Here is a 23,949-nt window from a genome sequence, read left to right as displayed (position 1 = left end):
TAGGATGGCATTTAATGTTTCTTCTCAAGATGTCTTCTCCACAGAATAAGAGCAATACTCATTTCTTTGAAAAAGTCTCTTCAGAATGTTTCTCCTTAATAGTTACCTCATTCATGGTCTCAGGAAATTTCTCCTCAGACTTTCTCTCTGGATCTCATTCAATTTTTCTCAACCGTGACTATTAAATCTTTCCAAGTTCCTATTCCCAAATTCCTAAAGATGTAATAACTCTCTATGAGAGAGGCTATTTAAACTAAAGATACCTAAAAGTTTGGAACATTTAAAACTGAATAGTAAAGTCCCTATCACCTATTCAATAAGACTACTTGTTCCTATTAAATTCTTAGCTATGTTGGAATGTTTCCCTTTATTATAAAATAAAATTCTCTCTTAAATTTAGTGTTTAAAAGAACAAGAATAGCTGTAGGTCCTCCACAAAAGTCCAATTCCAATGTCCAATAGCAGGAAAGTGACATTGGGTTCCCAATGACTTTGCCAGGGGGTACAAGCTCCTGTGGATGTTACCAAGCTAGAAGTGCCAAAAGACTCCCTTGGCTGCTCAGTGACCATCCCACTTTAGTACAGAAAGGCTTACAATATGACTTTAGTCTGTAGGTAATAAGTTCTCTAGCCCTCACCATCAGTGAAATGAATTTTTAAATGGCTTTCAGTCCTGTACAATGTACTTCCATTTCATCAGTGTTAATGGCAAAAGGGCAGAAAAAGAGGGACAGGGCAGCTCATACATAGAATCCACTTTTAGACTATTTAAAATAATATTTAACTGATGATAGTCTAAATATGATTCTTTTCTCCAACAAGCAATGAGTTGATCTTCTGAATATTGCACATTTCCCTCTATACTTGATTACTTTGATCCATTGTCCTATTATCTTTCATACCTTGCTTTAACTTACATCTTACTTTTTGCCCTTGCAGGTATTCTGAAGAAACCTATAGTACTACAGTACTTGCTGAATCCACGGCAAATTGATGTCATTTATTTTATAAGACCTCTCACCATTCTGCAACAATCCTTTTATTCTTCTTTACATGACAATTTCACATTCATCTATTTTGCTTCATATTCATTTCTAACCTGCTCAGTACCATGTTATACCATCTCTCTTTTTGTCCCTCCCAACAGTGGACCAGCCTTTACAACTTAATGAGAAATTTCCCCTTCTTTATTCCATCCCATTTCTCAAAATCCTTCATTATTATCTCCTCTTCTCATATCATTTGTTCCATTTCCTGATAAAAGGACAGTCCTCCATCTCCAAGACCAATCCCTATATTTTTGTCCTTGACTTCTATCTACTCTTTGTTTCTCTGGGAGACAATACTTTCCCAATACTTTCTACTCTTCAATCTCTTCTTATCCTTTCCTGTTGCCTGCAAAGATACCTATCTCCCCATGCTCCAAAACAACTTTGCCTTTCCTGTCTCCTCAAACTATCATTTTATAACTTTACATTCACTCATTTAAAAAGCTATCAATATTCATTGTTTTTATTTTTTTATGCTCTCACACATCTCTATTACCTGAAATTAGGCTTTGGATCTTACCATACAAATGAAACTATTTTCCCACATCTACTAGTGACCTATTAATTGCTAAATCCAATGGCCTTTTCTCAGTCTACATGTATTTCACACTATTCTCCTTCATTCCATGTGTGATCCAGTCAAACTTATTCTCCAATGGCATCATTCTATGTATTTGCATAGGTTGTCCTGGAATAAAATCATCCTTAGAATCTCTGGCATATATCAAAGCTTAATTCATGTTTCACCTTCTATTGGAAGTCTTTCTAATAACCCTTCCTCTTCTCCCCACATCAGAGCTGCAAACTTTCTTCACAAGTAAGACACAGATTTCTTATCTGTTTATATGTCAAATCCCTACAGAATAATGTAAGAGAAAAAACTTAAAAGATTTTTTTCACTTTGATTTTGTTCTCCTTGCATTTAGTAAACTAAGCTTATTGAACTGGACTGATTAACATAATATTGCAGGAACTCAATGAAATCCACATTCTTGATATATCAACATCATCATTACAAACAAATATTTATTCAGCACTTACTAAGTGCTGGTTACTGTACTAAGTGATATGAATGAAACTAGAAAATACAGCAAAGTTACTGATAAATAGAGAGTGCAGATTTTCCTCGAAAAGTTAAATAAAGGATGTGATGGAACTGGTTTCATTCTATACTGAAAGGACAATTTAGAAAAATTATTTCATGGAATACAGTCCTCTGCCTTGCAGGGTACATAATGATCATAAGCAAAAATGATTTTCCAAACTAGGAGACTTCCGTGAAAAGGGGGCCACAGAAAAGAGCAAGATAATACATCTAGGAAATGATGATTCAAGACTAAGAAAATGTAATATACAAAGGCCTGTAGATTTCTTAGAAGCATCTTGATCACATATTATGAGGAACTTTTTCAAGGAAGAGAGAGTCCAAAGGCCTTGAATATGGAGAACACAATTTCACAGATGCAAAAAAAAAAAAAAAAACTGTTATGGAATATATCTTAAACCAGAGATTCTTAACATTTTTGGAGGCATCTAGTAAAGTCAATGGAGGCCTTCTCAAAATATTTTTAAATGCATAAAATTGAATACATAGAATTGCAAAGGAAATCCATTATATTGAAATACAGTATTCAATTTAAAAAGTTTTAAAAGAACTTTGATTCGGAACCTCTTTTAAATGAATATATATTAGTGGCTACATTTCAGAATCAGCCTTTTGCATTTCCAGGTCACTACCTAATAATAAGAAAGAATTAAGATAAGGAAACATTTCATACCATTACAACCTTAGAAGAGTATTTCTGCTGTGACACTTCTTGCCATTACGTAAGTAATCTATGACTTGACTCAGAAAAATGGGACATGGATAAGAGTAAGTATTAGATCTTATTGTCATCAGCTTTTCGAGAAATTTTAAAATAAGGTTGTAAAACATTTGCACAATAATGACTAAAGGGTCCAGAAACCTCCTTTGTGAGCAGACATTCAATATTTTTGTCAATTGGAGAAAAAAAGCTAGGCAAAGACAACACTAATTTAAAGTGCAGTCATTTGCAATACAGATGGAAGAAGATGATGGGAAATTAAGATAATTCTCAAACTATGTTATGACCTTCAAACTTTAAAAAACAGTGGAGTAGAGAAAAAGTCTGTGTAATACCCATCAACAAACCAAAATAGACTAAATGATTGCAAGAATAATTGAAAATCTGAAAGGATAACAAATAGAGACAAGATGAAACAGAACTGCCTACATCTCTATAAATTTATTTTCATATGTAAGAAATAATAATAATAATAATAATAAAGTATGTAAAATAAGAAAATTATTTATCTGCATTATCTCATTTTATCCTCATTGAAATTGGCTGAAATAAGTACTTGCAAGATCTTTATGTTTACTTTAGATATTTGGAAATTGAAGATCAGAATTGTATAATTCTGTATGAGTCATTTGCCCAACACCATTTTCATACAACTAGTTTCAGAGACAGAATTTGAATAGATCTTTGATCATTCTTAATCCAACACTCTTTCCATAGAATCATAATAGGAAAAGATAAATACATAAGAAGTGTTCATATGATTTATTGGCACAAGTTACTTCTAGGGAAAGAAACTTCCTCTGTCAATCCAGATGAGTAACTCCTCTTAGTCTTAGCTGTCCAGAGAAGTTAAATGACTGCCCAAGACTGATTCTCTATATATCATGAAATGACACTTCCCATACATAATGGTAGAACCACACTTTGGACTTAATTTCAGATGTGTTGTTTCATTAAGTGGAAATGGAACTTAAGGTGATGATGTTGATCTAGACAGTACAAATAGCATGGAAGAAATCCACCCTGAAAAGAATGCAAAGATCCTAGATGACATTACCCATAAAATGGTGACTGAGAAGACATCAGACACTATTGGCCCAAGTTTACTTCTCAAATCTTTGTGAAATTGTCTTATGAAGGTATTGAAGGTATCCTGGACAAAAGCATGAAAATGGAATAGAATAATGGAATATCACTGATTATTTTCCCAAGAACAAAATATCTTCAGACACATAATCCACAGATAACATGAGTTATTTTTGCATTTATTTGTTATTAGGGAAAAAATAATTGACTAAAATAAAATATAGCCTTAAGGACTTTTTCAAGTAGTATTTCTTCCTGAAGCATATTTTGTAATCCAAAATTCCTTGATAGATCACCAAGAGAAATGACTTTGTCTAATGATCTTTTGACTAGCAATAAAGAATGAGCTATAAGGAGATGGAAATGTGCTCACGAAAGATTTTTTTTATCACCACTGTCCTGTGCACAATCCAAATGGAAGAGGGAGTCTGGAAACAGTTTAGTATTTCAGATATTCTTGGTTGTTGATGATATTGTGCCAATTGTCTCAGAACCTGGAATGTTCTGTGAGATCCTCACATTCTAGCAATCAAGATGGGAAAAAGCAAGTGGATGAAGAAGCCATGACATGTAGTCACATGGAAATCCAGTGTAATACCTTTGTAGTCACTGTGAATGAAAAATTAGCACAATCCAGAATTGAGTAGAAGCAGAGCTGGCTGAATTGTATTTGGAAAAGTGTGTTGTTCCTTCAGTGATCATAGGTTACTCCTTGGGACAAAGTCCATTTTTTTTAAATCAATACTTCCCAAAATGTGTTAAGTATTTGTCATGCATACAATAAATGAATGAATAAATGTTAAAGCATATATTGAACATTTATTTTGTATAAAACACCATGGTAAGTGCTGAGCAGAAAGAAATTTAAGTCAGTTCCTGCTCTCGAAGCTCACATTTTCACAACACATGATAGGTTTCATTTGCAAATGAGATAGAAAAGTGGGGTGCAATAGTAAAACAAGTGATTTCTTCTTTCTAAATGTCTTTCCCACTGATAAAATCCTTGCTTTCCGATGTCAAACCATTTGACAGTGCCAGACTTTGGTCGCAAAAATTCTTTCCCAGGTCTTCAGTAGCTGTGGCTATGGCCCCTTCAGAAGTTCCCTGGTTGTGTCTCTATGGATGCTGCTTCCCAAGGTTATGGTTATGAGGTTTGGGCTGGAAGACAGACAGAGGTTCTTGGCCATACTGCTCCTCCTAGGACTCTTGGGCTTAATCTGCCTACGGATTAGTTGACATTGGTGGTGATGAGGAAGGTAGACCTCTGCACAGGGATTTCTCTCAGAAGTTGTGACTGTAAGGCTCAGGCTGGAAATAGGAGCAGTGATATGAAGGATTACGGTATTCCTAAATCTCTTGAGTTCAGGGTCTTGGACTTTAATCCATTATAATCTAAGGGGGGAAGTTCAACATAAATTGAAACAATAGTGATGGTAGAAGTAGTTAACTTGCCACATCCTGGGTAGGCTGACTTGCCTACCACACAGAAGGCAATTAGTCAGCATTTGATGAGGATGATGGTCCATTGCTGTAGGGAGGAGGGGCTGGGGTGGAAGCAAGACAAATGGTTGGGGGGAGGGCACTGATATGCACAACGTTTTTGGTCTAGGATCCTCCATGGTCTCCATCCAAGTCTCAAGAAAGGCTGGTTGAGATGGTGACACTGGTTTGACCTCCCTGCCTCAAACTGCTTCCTGTCCTTTCCTCAAGGAAACTAATTGCTCAAGGAGAAGAACCAAAATAGTTGGTGTGAGAAAGGACTATAGAGAGACCCACAATGGTCTGGAGCATATGGTCAATGATCACCTGTGTGCAAGGGACATAAACACCATGAGTGATAGCAGCCACAGAAGGCAGCTGGTTGGTACACTACAAATTCAGATGGATTTAGAGTCAGGAAATCAGTGTCTGTATCCTCAAACTATCTGACCCTGGGTAAATTACTTAATCTCCTCAAGACTCAGTTTTCTCATCTGTAAAATGGAGATAATAATAGCATCTACCTCACTAGGTTATTATTTGCATCAAAGGGAAAAAAATAAAATGCTTTGAAAATCCTAGTGTTACATCATAAATGTTAGTTATTATGGCTCTCACAGTCACTGAAGTGAAGTCAAATATTTTACCAAGAGGATTTATATTTATATTTTCAAAATCTTTTGGTTTTGATCTTTGCAGAGAATTTTTTTTGATGAGGCAGTTGGGGTTAAGTGACTTGCCCAAGGTCACACAGCTAGTCAGTGTTAAGTGTCTGAAGCCAAATTTGAACTCCGGTCTTCCTGAATCCCTCCTTCCACTGCCCCACCTAGCTATCCCCTTTGCAAAGATTTTTTTTAAAATTATTCATTTCTCCCAGCAGGAGGAATATAGAGAGGCCTGGAGAGACTTAAATCAACTGATGCTGAGTGAAATGAGCAGAACCAGAAGATCACTGTACACTTCAACAACAATGCTGTATGAGGATGTATTCTGATGGAAGTGGAAATCTTCAACATAAAGAAGATCCAACTCACTTCCAGTTGATCAATGATGGACAGAGGTAGCTGCACCCAGAGAAGAAACACTGGGAGGGGAATGAAAATTGTTAGCACTAATATCTGTCTGCCCAGGTTGCATGTACCTTCGGATTCTAATGTTTATTGTGCAACAAGAAAGTGATATTCGCACACATGTATTGTACCTAGACTATATTGTAACACATGTAAAATGTATGGTATTGCCTGTCGTCGGGGGGAGGGAATAGAGGGAGGGGGGGTAAATTGGAAAAATGAATACAAGGGATAATATTATAAAATATATATATATATAATAAAAAAAAATGAGAGAAAAAAAAATTATTCATTTCTCTAAGTACTTCACAAAATATAGAATTTTATACAGAGTCTTTCAAGTTGAGCTTCACTAATTACCTAAATTTAGGGGCAAAGAAATAAATCCCCAAACATTTCCTTATACTTAGGGAATTGCCCACATTGTCTAACCTTCTTATTTGCCATATAACAATTTCTTCAGAGGCAATTTACTACTAGAGAAAGAAAGCCCTTGTGGGCCCTCGAGTGGTTGGTGTGAGCCAAAGCTTCTTTCATGTTTCATAGGACACCAGGCTTCTCTCCAATTTTGAAGACAGCGAAACATTTAGTATGCTTGCCTCCTCTTGTTCATTCATTTGAATTTAAGTGTTTTTGTGCAGGGGATCCTCAAATCTATGCTGTGTTTGTCTACCATTTCTTCCAGTTATTTCCTCATATAGAGTTTTCCTCAAGGAAGAATGAAAAAAGTGGCCTGCAAGAAGTCAGCCATGGGTTCATAACTTTCACTGCCTACTAATACAATTCATTCATTCAAACAGAAACAAAATTGGTCCGACAACGTTGAGAGTATCTTAGAATAATGCATTTAAAATAATATTTGAATAAAACTTTGTGATAGGGAGGAAGCAAAATAAAAAACAAATTCTTCCAACTAAACTTATAATCACCCACTTTTAATAAGCCCTTAAAACACCATGCCACTTAAGTTTTCTAGATAATTTCAGAGAGATCCAATTTCTCTTTATAATGATGTAAATAAAAAAATAAAGCCATATCCCAAATGTTCACATAATGACACACTCAATATACATAATATATGTAATCTCTGGGGATCACAGAGAAGTTGAGTGAATATTCAATAAGTTACCTTTGACCCACAGCAATGAAAAATTCTTTGGATCAACAAGACATTTTGACCATGAAAACAGTACACATTGCCAATAAACATCTGAACTTTTGTTCTAAGTATTGGGAGAGGCTCATTTTTGTCGCCCAGATACATTCCCCCCATCCCTACTTGTGCCAAATTTTCCAGTTCACTCTGGATTAAAATTATGATCTCATTTTAGCTCAAGAATTTCTAACCTGGGGTCTTTGAACTTGTTTATTTTTTTCTAAATATGTTGATCATTGTTTCAATACAACACTACTAGACTTTTACTAGAACCTTTCACTACACTGTTAAAGAAGTCTACCACACACAAAAATATATCAACATTGGAAGATTGGATAGAAGAAAAAGTAATTATCATTTTAAAAAAGTTTTGCAAGCATCCTTATCTTTAAACACAAGCTCTTGCCTTCCCTCTCCCCTTATTTTTCAAGCCCATCGTCCTACAGCAACGAATGCTAATTTCCTGGGAGAAACAGGAAAATTTGATGAATTCAGCATTTCTAAGAAGATTGTAAGCTAAGTAGAAATAGTAAAGGAGAAAGCAACAAAGAAGCAAGCTCATATTTGGAAATAAATGCCTCTGACTGTTTCTGGCAGCACAAAATAAAACATCCTGGAGGGTCACGTTTTAAGGTTGACTGCTGCCTTACTGCAATATTTCCCTTTAAGCCAAAGTACCTGCTTTCTTCAAAAGTATATATTCTGATCACTAAATGGTCCACCAGCAATTGTATTTACAGCCATCCCAAGCATTTTCATGAAAGCTAGAAACCCCGCAGTAAAAGGACTCTCAGAATCCCTGCTCAATTTTGATTGGGATGCAGCTACATTGCACTAACCAGATTGCAATCCTCCTGTTTCCCATGAATCCGATGTGGACACCCAGTTTTCTCCAATAAGGTTTGGATGAGTCTTCTTGAGTAGTTCTGCGAATGGGTGTCGTTATCACTGGAGAGAACATGTAACACTTCCATTAGCTGACTTGGGCTCTGAGGATGGATGCCGTCCCGGGCTGTGAGATTCTCTTGCAGAATTTCTGGAACGACGACGGGGAGAAGAAAGAAGGACACTAGCCCCCAGATGGGATGATTTGTCCTTAAATGCATTTCTGCCCCACACCAGAGCACAATTCACTTTTGGATAGTGATCTGCAGTCTCAAGTTCACAATATAAACTTGAAACCTGAGGAATTTCTGTGCTAAAAGGGAGGAAAATGGGCTTTAATTAGAATGAATGCAATGTGTTTGAAAGGTTATTAATTGTGTGGCTAAGCTGATTTTCAAAGACAAGCTGTCACTAAACAACAGAGAGTCTGTAGGTAGTTTATAACCCCAAACAGCAGGAAACTAAGATGATTGTTACTTTTAAAATTGTATAAAAACATTAATGAGAAGCATTTGTTATTTTGCCTTCATGCAAATATTCAAAGGTAAGGAGTAATAAAAATGAGTTACTCGATTCATTCCTACTTTACAAAAAGTCTGACTTGGAAGGGACCCCAAGGACCACCTAATCTAATCTCTAGCTCATCAGGAAACCTACACCAGACCAAATCACTCAAATCTGTTACCAAATTTTTACTTATATTGTCTTCAAATTTGCTTCTATGTGCTCCCAATCCTTGCTGCTAGTTCTGAGTGGATCTAATCCCTCTTTCCATGTTGCACCCCTTCAAGTAGTTGAAGACATCCACGGAGTCCTTCTTTAATCTTCTCCAGTTTAATATTTCTAAATCTTTCAAGTGATCCTTGTTCATTCACCATCTTGGTCACTTCCCTGCCATTGATAAACTTAAACTGGTTAATGTCATCTATTTATTCGTGTCAATTTCTGGTTATTTACAGGAGTCTGCAAAATAAAAGACTCAATTTTCACTGTAAAATCCAATTTAATTCAGCAAAACCATCAGCTACGGGCTAGACACAGGAGGGAGTAGGAGATCTAAAATGAAGAAGTTCTTGTCCTCAAGGAGCTTACTATAAGAAATAAACATGCTAGCACTACTTCCTATCTACCCAGGTTACTTATACCTTCGGAATTTAACGTGCAACAAGAAAATTGGATTTACACACATATATTGTATCTAGGTTATACTGTAACACATGTAAAATGTATGAGATTGCCTGTCATCTAGGGGAGGGAGTAGGGGGAGGGAGGGGAAAATTTGGAAAAATGAATACAAGGGATAATATATACTGTCAAAAATTTTATAATTATAAAATTTAAAAAATAAAAAATATATAAAAAAGAAATAAACATCCATAGTTGCATATCTCTATCCTCTCCCTCCTCTTTCTCTTTTCTCCTCTCTCTTCCTCTCCTCTTTTCTTCTTTCTTTTTTCCTTTCTTCCTCCTTTTCTTCCTTCCTTCTTTCCTTCCTTGGTTTTTAATTTTTTCCTACTTGCAGCTTTGTCTTTATTGCCTGTGGTTCCCAACATCTCACTCTAATCAATCTGGAAACGACTATGTAAAGTTAAATCAAATAAAAAACAAATCTAATTGCTGACATTATGTCAGGGAGGAGGGAAATCACATTTTTTGGAGGTTAGAAAGTTGTCACTGACTTAAACATTGGGGACTGGGAAGGGAAAAGTTAGTAAAAGAAAACAGAAATTCGCAAGGCTGAATCTATCTTTACAAATGTTTTTATGATAGGTTTAATGACCAGCTCAGAACATATAGCCTTACCTAAATAGAAAAATCAGACTACACTCAAACCAAAACCACTTAGCTAATGTTTTCCACAATGAATTTCTTTTTTGTTATTTAGGTATTAATAAGAATCAATAATAAAGTGTCTTAAGAAAACTAGAGTTTGAAGATATCAATAGTCCTTATGAATCCAAGTTATCTAATGACTGAAGAAAATAAAAGTAATCTTAGAGCTGACAAACTTCCTGAAGAAAATAAATCTGTGGAATCCAGCTGCTAATGGAGTGCAGGAGGCTAGCAGCGTTTTATGTTAGAATCTGGCCCGAAATCTAGCTAACAGTTATTGTGATGTTGTAACTGAGAGCTGGGATTACTTTCAGTGTTTAAAAAGATTTTAAGTTACTAATGTTAGCATTTAAAAATGACAGAGGAAGACACAAACAGTTCCAAACCTAGTGCTTACCTTCAGTGAGAAGACAAATGATAGTGTATCTGCAGCTTTGCGGCCTTTGAATTTCTGAACGTATTTCACGGCTACAAAGTCTTATGTTTTTAAAATTCCTTGATGGTGCACTGGGAGCTGGAGAGGATTAGTTTATTGAGGCCTTGAAAAGTTTTCAGTTGCTATGGAGAGAGCTGCTCTTAAGGTAACAATGAAGGTGGATAAAAGTTAGAACATTTTTCTGCCTGGCAGATTTTCAGGGTAGCTCAATAAATGCAGTTCATTAATTAATGAGCTATCATTTTATATCAGTGTTCTCCAATCTGCTGCGATTCGACCACTGGAGTTCGCTTTGCCACTGGTCCTTTAAGGAAGAAAATCCTGATCAAAAGCCCAAGGACAGCCCAGTTTTGTAGAAGAAACTTTTCTAACAATTTCAAAACGCACTTAGGTGCAGGTTATTTCAGGTTATGTGTATTATTCTTTGTTTCTTTTTTTTTTCTGTTAAATCTCCCAATTCCTTTCTGTTTTCTTTAGGAACCAATAAAATTGTTTTTACCTGAAAAATGGTTTTACCCTAAAAATAATATCTGAATAAAGCATATGTGTATGCATGAATCAATGCATGTATGCATATGTACATAATTAGTGGGTAAAGGCTAACTGTAGCAAATTTCTAATAATGGCCTTAAGAAATGGTCCAAGGGCCAATGTATGATCAGAAAAGGAGGCAGGCCAGTCCTATGACAGGAATAAGGAATAATTGACAAAGTATTTCACTGGTAACTACAAAACATAAAGAAAGCTAAATTAATTCTTCTTTATTCCCCTCTCAACCTTGTCTTACTTTCAGGGCTTCAAAACTATGTCCCTTTTATTGCTGCTCATTCAGAAACATTCCTTAACACCTGGGAAGTAGCCCTACTCACCCCAGAATATCCCTGAACAAGAGTCCCCATCTTTTCTTTGATGAGTTCCTCTTCAAGCCTCCATTTTTTGAAGTTGCTGTACCAGCCCATTTTCGATCCCCCCTCAGCTTGGCTCCTGATTTTATGGACCCTCGTATGGCCCTGTACAGAGTACCTCCATCTCATCTCTGCCCTTTCAGCCTTGTTTTGTGTGTTGTATTCCCACACACACACACCCGGTGAGAATTTCAACTTCTTTATGATTATATTTATATCTCTAGTACTTGGCACATACATAACAAGTACTTAACAACTGCTGATTTCCTTCCTTTCCTGAAATCTAGGTAGCTTTTTCTGTGAAGGAGCCATGAAGGGAAATCTTACTAAGCAATAAGGCATGAGAGGGTGATGATCTGCATCAGTACTAGAAGTACTCATATCAATGACATCCTGAAACTAATTGATCCATACAACTACATAGTGAATAGAATGCTGGGACTGGAGGCAGGAAGATCTGAGTTCAAATTTGGCTTCAGACACAATATCTGGGTGACCTGGGCAAATCACTTCACATCTTCTTGCCTCATTTTCCCCATGTGTAAAATAGAGAGAATAATATCACTAGAAAAAATATGAGATAATTTTTTAAAGTGCTTTTCAAATCTTAAGGTATTATATTAATGCCAGCTGTTGTTTTTAAAGTCATCATTATCATCTCTTGAAATACTGAAACTAATATGTTTTATACACATACATATAATACATAAATATGCTTATAGTATGTAATGCAAAAGAAAGAGCGCTGGATTTGGTTTTAGAAGATTCAGCTTTGTATCCAGTCTTGCCTTGTGTTCCAATAGGCATAATTCTTAAATTACTTACCTCACAGTGCTTTTGGAAGGGCCAAATGAGGTAATGCATATAAAGTGCTTTGAAAATCTTTAAGCATTTTATATGAAGTTATTATTACAGTGTATTCAAAAAACACTGGTTATAGATTAAACTAAGGTTTTATATAAACCAGGCTTCAGGAAGGAGAAAGTACATGAACTTTTTTTACACTTGGTAGATTTTTTTTAAAGTTTGAGTCATCTGTTTAACAAGTAACAAACATGTATTATAAAATTATAGACTAATCTCCCTAGTATTGATGTAAACAGTTTAAATAAAATACTAGCAAAAAGATGAAAGAGCTATATCAAATGATCATAAGTTATGATCAGGTGGAATTTATATTAGGAAGGACAAAACATTGAGAATATAAAGGAATCAATGAAAAATAAATGTGCAACAAGGCAACTTAGCAATACTATATTTCAAACTATATTACAGAAGTGAAGCCAGGAAGCTGCTCAGGTTCTCCCAGTTTCCCTCAGAAACCACATGAAACCAAGACTCTGAACAGAGTCTGACAGAATAAAACCACTTTCCAGCTCAAGGACTTCAAGAAAGGTCAGTCTCACTGAGATTAAAGGGATCAGCTCAGATGGAGTCTGGGAAAGCCATTGAGAGGGTCTTAATCACAGCAGATCATCCGCTGAGACCCTTGGTCCTGGCTCAGTAGAGAAGCAGACTGGTGGGGAAGCCTCCACCCCAGCTCAGAAGGGATATTCTGGGAAATCAGGCTGTTTCCTGGAAAGAGCAGATAAAGCTATCCACTAAAAACACAAGGGGATCCTGTGCTCAAAGCCAAGGCTCAGGGCTACAAAGGAAACTTGGGATGATGCCCCCTTTACCCCAGGAGCAGAGATCAACAATAAAAGTAAAAAAGAGGAAATACCAAAAGAAAAGCAAATGATCAAGAAACAAACAAACAAAAAAAGAACTTTGACCATAGAAATCTACTACGGTAACAGGGAAGACCAAAACACCAACTCAGACGAGGACAAAATGCTATGGAGGAAATCTCAAAGAGTGAGATAAATTGGTCTCAAGCTCAAAGAGGCTTCTTTAAAGTGTATAAATATGTTTACACATATTGGATTTAACATATATATTTAACATGTATAACATGTATTGGATTGCTTGTTATCTAGGGGAGGGAGTGGGGGAAAGGAGAAGAAAAATCTGAAACACAATCTGAAAAAAAATGAGAAAAGAAATGAGAGATATGCAAGAGAGAGTCAACAAATTGGAAAAGGATAGTAATTCCTTAAAAAACACAATGGGCCAAATGCAAAAAAAAAAAAAATCCGCTGAAGAAAATAACACCTTAAAAAGTAGAATTAATCAAATGGAAAAAAGAGATACAAAAGCTAACTGAAGAAAACCACACAATTTAAAACTAGAATAGGACACATAGAAGTTAATGAAGTCTCTAGGAGACTTCAAGAATCAATCAAACTAACTAAAAAAAGAATGAAAAAAAAAATAGAAGAAAATATAAAATATTTCATTGGAAAAGAAGCTGACCTAGAAAATAGATCCAGAAGAGATGACTTAAAAATTATTGGTCTACCTGAAGACCATGACCAAAAAAAGAGTCTTGAGAGCATTCTTCAAGAGATTATCAAGAAAAACTGCCTTTATATTCTTAAAACAGAGGGGAAAATAGTCATTAGAAGAATTCATAGATCATCTTCAGAAAGAGATTCCACAAGGAAAACCCCAAGAAATATTGTTACAAAACCCCAGAACTATAATCTCAAAGAAAAATTACTTCAAGGTGTCAAATAAAAACAATTCAAGTATCAAAAGCAACAGCTGGGATTACCCAGGATCTGGCAGCATCTATAATTAAGGATCAGAGAGCCTGGAATAGCATATACTAGAAGGCAAAGGACATAAGATATAATTAACTACCCAGCAATGCTGAGCATCATCTTTCAGGAGAAGCAATGGATCTTCAATGAAATAAGATATTTTCAATTATTTCTATTGAAAAAATAGAACTAAACAGAAATTTTAATTTTCAAACACAGGAATCAAGAGAAGCATAGAAGGATAAATGGGAAAAATATATATTATTTAAAAGTTAAACTATTTACATCCCTAGATGGGAGAATGATATCTGTAACTCTTGAGAATTGTATATGTTATTTGAGCAGTTAAAGGGGGAATATCACATGGATAAAGGGTGTGGCTGTGAATGGACAAACTGTATTACAAAAACTATATTACAAACTGTTTTACAAAATAATCAGGTATTGACTAAGAAATAGAATGGTGGGTCAGAAAAATAGATTAGGTACACAATATATTGTAGCATATTGTATCATAGCAATTCAGTGTTTGATAAACCCAAAGATCCAAGATTTGGGGGGACAAGAATTCACTATTTGACAAAAATTTTTGAGAAAACTGGAAAGCAGTTTGGCAAGAATCTCATACCCTATACTAACATAAGGTCAAAATAGGTACATGATTCACACATAAAGGGTGGTATCACAAATTGGAGAAGCATAACAAAGTTATGTCTATGGAAAAGGGAAGAGTTTATATTCAAATAACAGAGAGAGGATCTTGGGCAATATAACGGATAATTTTAGTCATTTCAAATTAAAAAGGCTTTGCTATCAAACTGTGCATGTTGGTGGAGCCAAGGTGGTGGAGTAAAGGCAGGAACTTGCCCAACCTCTCCCCTAACTCTGAACTCCTCTAAATAATGGCTCTCAACAAGTTTTAGAGCATCAGAACACCCCAAAAGGCAGAGTAGAACATCTTCTAGATGAAGGGAACTTAAAAGTCAGCAGAAAATCTCTGGGACACCAGGCTGGGTGTCCAGTGTGCAGTCCCCGTTCAGGCCACATCAAGACAGCCTCAGCCCCAGCATCAGCTTTAGCACATTGCATCTTACAGCTATGTATAGGGTAGAGGGGATTCAGGTAGAGAGAACACTCCTAATTGCTACAGAGCAGAAAATACTGCTGTGGTCAGTTCCCTAAAAGAATCTCTGAAAACACAAAACCCCTGAAAAATGGGACAGTGCACCCTCCATCCTGGAAACAAAACTCAACTTTAACAAAGATTTAAAAGCTCAGTAATAGGCTAGGGAAATGAATAGACAACAGAAAAAGTTTCTGACCATTGAAAGTTATTATGGTGATAAGGAAGATCAAACACACACACACACACACACACACATACCCAGAGACAGAGAGAGAGAGAGAGAGAGAGAGAGAGAGAGAGAGAGAGAGAGAGAGAGAGAGAGAGAGAGAGAATAAGAAAGAGAGAGAAAGGGAGAGAGACAGACAGACAGAGATAGAGGACAGAGAGAGACAGAGGGAGGGAGGAAGGGAAGAAGGAAAGGAGAAGGAGAGAAGATGATAAAGATGATAACAAAGTCAAACTCCCTACACCCAAAGCATCCAAGAAAAATAAGAATTTGACTTAGGCCATGGAAGAGCTCAAAAGGGATTTTGAAAATCAAGTAAGATAGAGAAAAAATAAGAAAAGAATTGAGAATGGTTGCAAAAGAAAACAGAAAAAAGCTAATGAGGAAAAGAATGTCTTAAGCAAAATTGGCCAATTGGGAAAGGAAGGGCTAAAGTTTACTGAGAAAAAGAATTCTTTAAAAATTAGAATTGAGCAAATAGAAGCTAATGACTTCATGAGAAATCAAGATACAATAAAGCAAAACAAAAAAAAAATATGAAAAAGTAGAAAAATGTGGAATATCTCATTGGAAAACAACTGACTGACCTAGAAAATAGATCCAGGAGAAATGATTTTAAATTATCAGTCTAACTAAAATTCATGATTTAAAAAAAAAAGAACTTGGACATCATCTTTTAAGAAATTATCAAGGAAAACTCTCCTGATAATCTAGAAGGTAAAATAAATATTGAAAGAATCCACTGATAATCTCCTGAAAGTAATCCCCAAATGAAAACTCCCAGGAATATTATAGTCAAATACCAGAATTCCCAAGTCAAGGAGAAAATATTTCAAGTTTACCCAGATAGAAACAACTCAAGTATAGGGGAACCACAGTCCGGATTTACCAGCTTCTGCATTAAAATGACTGAAGGGCTTGGAACATGATATTCTGGAGAGCAGTGGAGGTAGGATTAAAACTAATTGTCACCTACACAGCAAAAAAATAAAATGAAAATTGAGGAGATTGCCTCATTTGGGAAATGGCTCAATAAATTGTGGTATGTCTTTGTGATGGAATATCATTGTTCTCTGGGAATTGATGAGCAGAATATTCTCAGAAAAAAATACCTGGAAAGTCCTCTGTGAACTCAAAGTGAATTTACTATATAGAAAAATAGCAATGTTCTGGGATGACCAGCTGTGAATAACTGCTGTTTTCAGTAGTACAATTCCACAACTACTCTGAAGGACTTATGATGAAAACTCCCATATCTAGAGGGAAAAAAACTGATTGTGTCAAAATAGAGATTGAAGCATTTTCTCTTTCTCAATCTCTCTTTTTAACTTAATTTTTCTTGTGGGTTTTTATTTTCATTAGGGTGGGAGTTCTGTTTTCTTTTCCAACTTGACTTTTATGGAAATGTTTTGCATAACTTCACATATTGTTTCTTAATTGTGGATGAGGATAAGAAAGAGAACCTAGAATGCTAAAATTTCAAAAAACAAATGTAAAATAATTTTTTTGAATATAACTGGGGGAAAACATTAAATAAATAAACTATAATAGCATTACTGGGTATGCATAGGACCTACCTATATAAAATTTTTTCATAGCAGCTTTTGTGGTGACAAAGAATTGGAAATTGAAGAGGCATTCATCATTTGGGGAATGGTTGAACAAGTTATAGTATATAATTCTGAAAAATACTACTGTGCTATGAGAAATGATGAGCAGGATGTTTTCAGAAAAAGCCTGGGGAGATCTGTGTAAACTGATCTAAAGTGAAATGAGTAGAACCAGGAGAACATTATGCACAATTACAGAAATAAAGTAAAGATGATCAGCTACGAAAGCCTATTTGGATGAGCATAATGGTCAAAGACAATTCCAAATGAGTCATGATAAAAAATGCTGTCTACCTTCAGAAAGAGAACTGATGAATTTTGAGTGCAGATTGAAGCTTTTTTAACTTTCTTTTTCTTTTTTCTTTTGCAATAGGGTTAATATGGAAATATGGATTACATGACTTCAATGACTTACTATGTATAATTTTGTTTGCCTTCTCAATGGATAGAAGAGTAGCTAGAGAAAATTTTACAAAATAAAATAAATATAATTACTAAAACCAAAACAAGAAACATTTGAAAGGCTAGAAGATAATTGGATCATGAAATAATATCTAAATGTTTCTAATTAATCAATTAAATATTTATCAAGTGTCTCCAATATGTCAGTTATTGAATTAGATCCAAAGGATCCAAAGAGGAAGGCTTCTCTTCTTCTGACTTTAAGATATTTTTGTATTAAAAAAATTATTTGTCATAAAGATGGCCCTCTGGGTCAGGGAAGGTAAGAAAGCACATGGAGATCAAGTCTAATTATATGAAAATTAAATACTTAAAAAATAAAGACAATTATAAAAGTGAAATAATTCCTTCCCTCAAAGAGTTAATGTTTTAGTGAAGCAAATATATATGTCTTTGTATGTATAAATGTGCATGTATTTACATTTATATATGTTAATACATATACTTATATACATTTATAACTATAATCACACATGATTATATACAAATGTATATATTTTATATTTATGTTTCAAATTATAACAATATATTCATATTTATAGCTGTGTATATTAATGTTTATACATAAATATCATTATATACATAATTATGAGAATATGAAGGTCTGAATCTTAATTAATATGAATAATGAATTCCCCTGAAATAATTGCATTATTCAATTTTGTGTTGCATATTTCCAATGGGCTATAACTATTTACTGCATTTTATATGTTTATAACTTCAAATAGTGCTATCTGAATATATTTGAGCACTTCAAGGGATTCATTGTTTACACTAATTGGGACCTAGATGCATATACTAGAGAAAAATAAAGTAATGTTATGAGGAAGGCACTAGGAGCCTATTCTAGGCTATCCTAGACTCTTAGAATCAAGACCTCATGTTTCAGAAGTAGCAAATGAGCTGAATATTTAAGGAAGTGGGTTCTGCTAAACCACTACAGGAGACTCAAATACTGGACATAATCCTGGGCTAAGAATCACTAAACACAAGGAAAGAAAACCATCAGGCAGTAGGGTCCGGTGAGAACCTGTAATTAGAAAGCAGAGGTCTGGATCTGGAGGGAGCAAGACAAGGTGAAGACTAGGCAAGGACCAAGGTGGCCAGTGGCACATTTTCAGTGCAATATCACAAATAAGTCAGTTAGGAAGGATGAGTAAATCACCCATCTGGGGCTTATAGGTTGGAACAAGAAATGGTGAAAAGGGGGACATATGGCTAACAGAATTAAGGACGACTTTCCCTGTTTGTTAGTTAACTACCTGTTTTTTGAAACAAACCCTTCCTGATCTTATTTTTATCTTTAGTTTTAACAGTCAGACTTAATGAATTATGGACTTTTGTTATTTACACTGTAAAGAAGAATCTATAACTCCCTAGTCTCCTGTTATTTGTATGTATAACATAGAAATTTAAGTCTCTTTGGGGAGTAAGATAAGTATTTTACAAACCCAGTTTACCATTACTAGTCAAATTACTATTTTAGACTAGTGATTTCATCAGTGTGTGGAACTTAGCAGACAGAGGAAACCATAACTTATCATCTTAAAGACTTGACCGTGGCACTGAGAGACATCCAAGTGCCATGTATATATGCATGTGGGGCACTGGTGACTGATTACATATGTGCCAGACTACCACATCGTAACACAACCTGCAAATCTCAGTGCAGGTACCACTTCTTCTGCTGGGAAGCCTTTCTTTATCTGCTCATTGTCAGGGATTTTTACTTCTTAAAATATTATACATTTGCTTATCTGTTTTCATGATTAGTAATCCTACTTACCCTTAGTAGAATATAAAATCCTGGATATGAGAGCTTTTGCTTAGTTTTCCCAAACCTAGGACATGGCAACTGGTTTATAAACACTTTATTATTGTAGTGCCTTTTTATTTTATAATAAAATTTAAAATTTTATTTTAAAATTTTTTATTTTAAGAAATTATTTTAAAATAGGCAACAATAAATTCCATTAACTCCCTATTTCCTTCAAAATGAAATGTAAAATCCTCTCTTTGGTGTTCAGAATTCTTCATAACTTCACCCTTTCCTACCTTTCCAGTCTTTTTACATCTTACTCCCCTTCTCATGCTTTGAGATCTAGTAACATGAGGTTCCTTGCTGTTCCTTGTCCATCTGCTGACTCCAACTGTTTGCACCGACTCCCCCATACCTGGAATGCTCCCCCTCCTCATTTCTACCACCTGAATGCTTTGATTTTCATCTGAAGCCTCACTATCTTCAAGAAGTCTTTTCTAGTCCTCTCTATTCTTAATGTCTTCCTTCTGTGATTACTTCCCAATTTATCTTGCATTTAACTTGATTTATAAAATTTGCCTGTTGTCTCTCCCATTAGTCTGTAGCACCTTGAGAAAAGGAACTGTATGTTTGTTTGGTTTTGTCTTTCTTTGTAGTCCTATCACTTAGCAAAATTCCTAGCACATAGTAGGCACTTAATGAATGCTAGATGACTGGCTTTTCTAAGCAGTCCTCAGCTTCTTCCATTTCTTTGTTGCTTTGGATACTTTTGATATAACTTGAAACTCTCTTTTCCTTTGGCTTGTATAACTGTAGTTTCCTGGTTTTCTTCCCATTTCTTTTCAATTCAACTCAATTCAACTCAGGAGCATTTATGAAGTGCCCACCACTGTTCTAGGCACTGAGCCAGGTTCGAGGAATAAAAAGATAAAAACAAAACAGTTTCTGTCCTCATTTGGTATTTTACTTTCTTTTACCACTCCTCTGTTTTGCTTACAGATTCTTCTTTGTGAGATCATAGATCATAGATTTAAAGCTGAAACAGATTTTAGAGGCAATGAGTGCAAGACTTTCATTTTATAAATGTGGAAGCTAAGGCTGAGAGGTTAAGTGACTTGCTCAGGACAAAAATATAACTAGCAAATGACAGTCAGGATTTGAACTCAGATCTTTATACCCTAGCATTTTATTCAGTAGGCATTGCAGAGTTCCTTACTCTTAAATACAATTATTCCTTAAGGCTCCATCCTCAATCCTATCATCTCTCTATTGTTTTCTTTGGAACTCAGCTAGTCTTATAATTTAACTCTTTACAGATGACTCCAAATCAGTGTCTGGCACAAAGAAGATGCTTAATCAATATTTGATGGAAACCAGTATCTTGAGCTCTGAGTCCACTCTCAATTTACTAATTTAAAATCCAACTCTCTGCTATATAACCAAACACTGTCCTGGATGAGAGTAAGTGCCTCATTCTCAACAGATAGCAAAAATGGGTGCTTAATAAATGTTGTTGACAGATTTCTCAATCTGACCCAGAGACTCCATGACCACCTGTCTTCTCCATAAAGAAGGACTAGAGACTGACCATTTATTCCATCATCCCTTCCAATATGGATTGGCCACAAGCCTAAGAACAAAGACACTCCTATATCCACTTTCACAATTGGAAATAGTAATTCCTGTTGTATAGTTGAAAATAATTACTTCCAATTTGCCTCAACTCTCTGTAACAAATCTGTGTGTGGAATAACTTTTGCCCTAGATTTCGATTATCAAATTTTAATCTTTGCTACTTTAAAGGGCTAAAAAAACTTCTCCCTAAAGTGTCAGATTTCCCTTTGCTTTTAAGCTATTATCTAAGTAGGCAAAAGCTCCCCTTCCTGACCAACCCTCTGCTCCCTCATATCCACCTTGTCAATACTGTCTCTCTCATAACCATCACCTACTCTTTTCTACCCACCTATTGTGTCCTTTGAAAACTCTTGTCTGTTGTTAACAAAATGCCCTTCATATTAGAGATGTGTCATATTCCCCAACCCCTGAAATATTTTCATAAAATATAAGATACTTGAGGATAGAGACCATTTTATTGAGTTTTTCCTTTACTTCCTAACGTAGTAATAGATTCCTGTTGAGTTTAATCAAATTAAAATTATAAGATTTTAGAACTAGCCCTTAACATGTAATTCCATACATCATAAAAATTATTTAATCAAATGTTTAAGGGACAGGAGTGCTGCTTTAAAGATAATTTATTAGTTTAGGAAATTCTGAGAATTTTTTCCTACTCAATTTAGCTTCTGATTTTGCTTGATCCTGAAGTTAAGAACTAATCCTTTATGACATCATGATTTGGGGCTGATGAGGATTATATAAAGTCCACAACAATCAAGCTTTCAATTCTAAATAGTCAAATTTCAAAACAGCATTATTCCTTTCTTTTTTTAATTGCAATAAGAAATACTTTGCCATCCTCTAAAAAATTTATAAAAACCCATCAAAATCCTTATTTAGCATAACTGCCTGCCTTAATAAACCTTGGATACCAAGTAGAGAATGGAGGCTTAGAATCTGTGAGTAGAGCCATTTGTCTCTATGGTAGGTCAGACCACATATAGAATATCGGGCTCAGTTGTGAGTGCCATATATTAGGAAGAATATTGATAAGTTCCTTTACTTCCAGTGGAGGACATCAAGCTGGGAAGCAGCCTGGAGTTCATACCCATGTGAAAACTGATAAAGAAAATGAGGAGATTTGTCTGATGAAGGGATTTGTCTTACTTTGGAATAGAGATCAGAAAGCAGGGAAGAATTGTCTTTAAGGAGTAACACATAAAAGAAAGATGATCCTTGTTCTGCTTGGGGAGCAAAAATAGGAAAAAAAATCTGGAGATGGATCTATGATATCATTGATTTGAAGATTTTCTCCAATGAAGTGGATCATAGGCTAACTATGGCTACTAATACCATGCAATCTTTGTATGACTTCCTACAATTCACTACAGAATCCAGCCAATCTCATTTTCTCCTGACATCTTGACTTTAGCAAAGAAGCTGTCTGGCTCTCCATTTTCCATAACGACTCACCAGAATCCTTCCCTTCAAGGACTTAGCTCAAATTCTTTACACTTATCTTCCTGAGTTCAAATATGGCCTCAGATGCTTGGAAATTTAACCTGTTTGCCTCAGTTTCCTGATCTATTAATAAACTGCAGAAGGAAATGGCAAATTGTTTCAGTATCTTTCCCAAGAAAACTCTAAATGGGGTCCCAAAGAGTCATACATGAATGAACAATAACAAAGGGATTCCAAGAGGCAGAAGTGTGAAAGGGGAACATTCCAGCCACGGGGGATGAACTGCAAAGACATGGAGATGAGAAATGGAATGTTGTACAGTGGACACAGCAAGTGAGCCAGCTTGGCTGGAGTTTGGAGTGAATGAAAGGGAGCAATATAAAATAAATTTGGAAAGGCAATCTGAAGCAAGATTGTGAAGGATTTTTTGAGCCAAACAGAAGAGTTTGTAATTTATCTGAGAGAAAATACGGAGCCCCCAAAACTTCTTGAGGTGGGAGTGACATGGTCAGATCTGCGTTCGGCTGTTGTTGGAGAGAGGAGGGAATGGAGGCAGGGCACAAGACCAAAGGGGCCCTGACATTTGTTTTCTTGGTCAGTACTTGGCTATTGTTTCTTCCAGTATATAAAACAAGTTAGACCTTGAGTTTTGTTGGGAAAAATGCCATTTCAGTGCAGTGTGACTCTATAAAACATGGCTTGTGATTGTGGGGGGAACTCTGGACCTCTCTTGGCACTAAAGTAAAATAAAGAAGGGGAAAAAGAGGACCTTGTGGCCATGTGAGATTTCTCAATGCTACTAGGGAACTATGAGGCCAAATGCTATAATTAAACCCATAAGGAGAACGCTGTAATAAGAAAAGTTTTCACTCATCACACAGGGTAAGTTGTAGTTGAATAAAATTGGAACTTTTGACAAAAATCTAGTCCTGGGAAGTTGTTAAAAATGAAATTGATGCTTGAAAACCTCTGAGGGACATCTTGAAACATTAGCCCAAATAGGGATTATTACCAATGTCGCTGTCACCCTTTGTTTTAAGAGCTTCCCTCAGGGCACTGTAGAGAATGATCACATCTTTTAAAGAAAACTCTAGAAATTAGGCAGTAATGAATCAATCTGTTTGTCTCTAGCAAGTCATTGGACTTAGTTTTCCAACTGGGTGGTAGAGATAGTTACAAGCCACAGACTTCATCATTTCTTCAATTTGTGAATAAAATATCTGTATAAAAGTACATACTTCATTCAACATGTAAAAAAATTAAATACGCTAAATTAGGAAAAACAAATGTTTCTGAATTTTTAACTATCTCCCCTTTA

General features: G+C 35.5%; 1 protein-coding gene across 1 annotated transcript in view; it reads right to left on the bottom strand.

Moving 5' to 3' along the window:
* Positions 1-11,117, bottom strand: part of SLC39A12 (solute carrier family 39 member 12) — a 98,552-nt gene extending 87,435 nt beyond the window's left edge. Inside the window, 2 exon segments of the mRNA XM_074266786.1 lie at positions 8,506-8,864; positions 10,782-11,117. Coding sequence (XP_074122887.1) covers positions 8,506-8,772 — 267 coding nt within the window. The 5' untranslated portion in view covers positions 8,773-8,864; positions 10,782-11,117.
* Positions 11,118-23,949: the final 12,832 nt, after the last annotated feature.

This window comes from Sminthopsis crassicaudata, chromosome 5 (assembly GCF_048593235.1).
Source record: "Sminthopsis crassicaudata isolate SCR6 chromosome 5, ASM4859323v1, whole genome shotgun sequence".
Classification (NCBI taxonomy): Eukaryota; Metazoa; Chordata; class Mammalia; order Dasyuromorphia; family Dasyuridae; genus Sminthopsis; species Sminthopsis crassicaudata.
The sequence above is the reverse complement of the archived record's forward strand: the minus strand, read 5'-3'. Positions and strand labels throughout refer to the sequence as shown.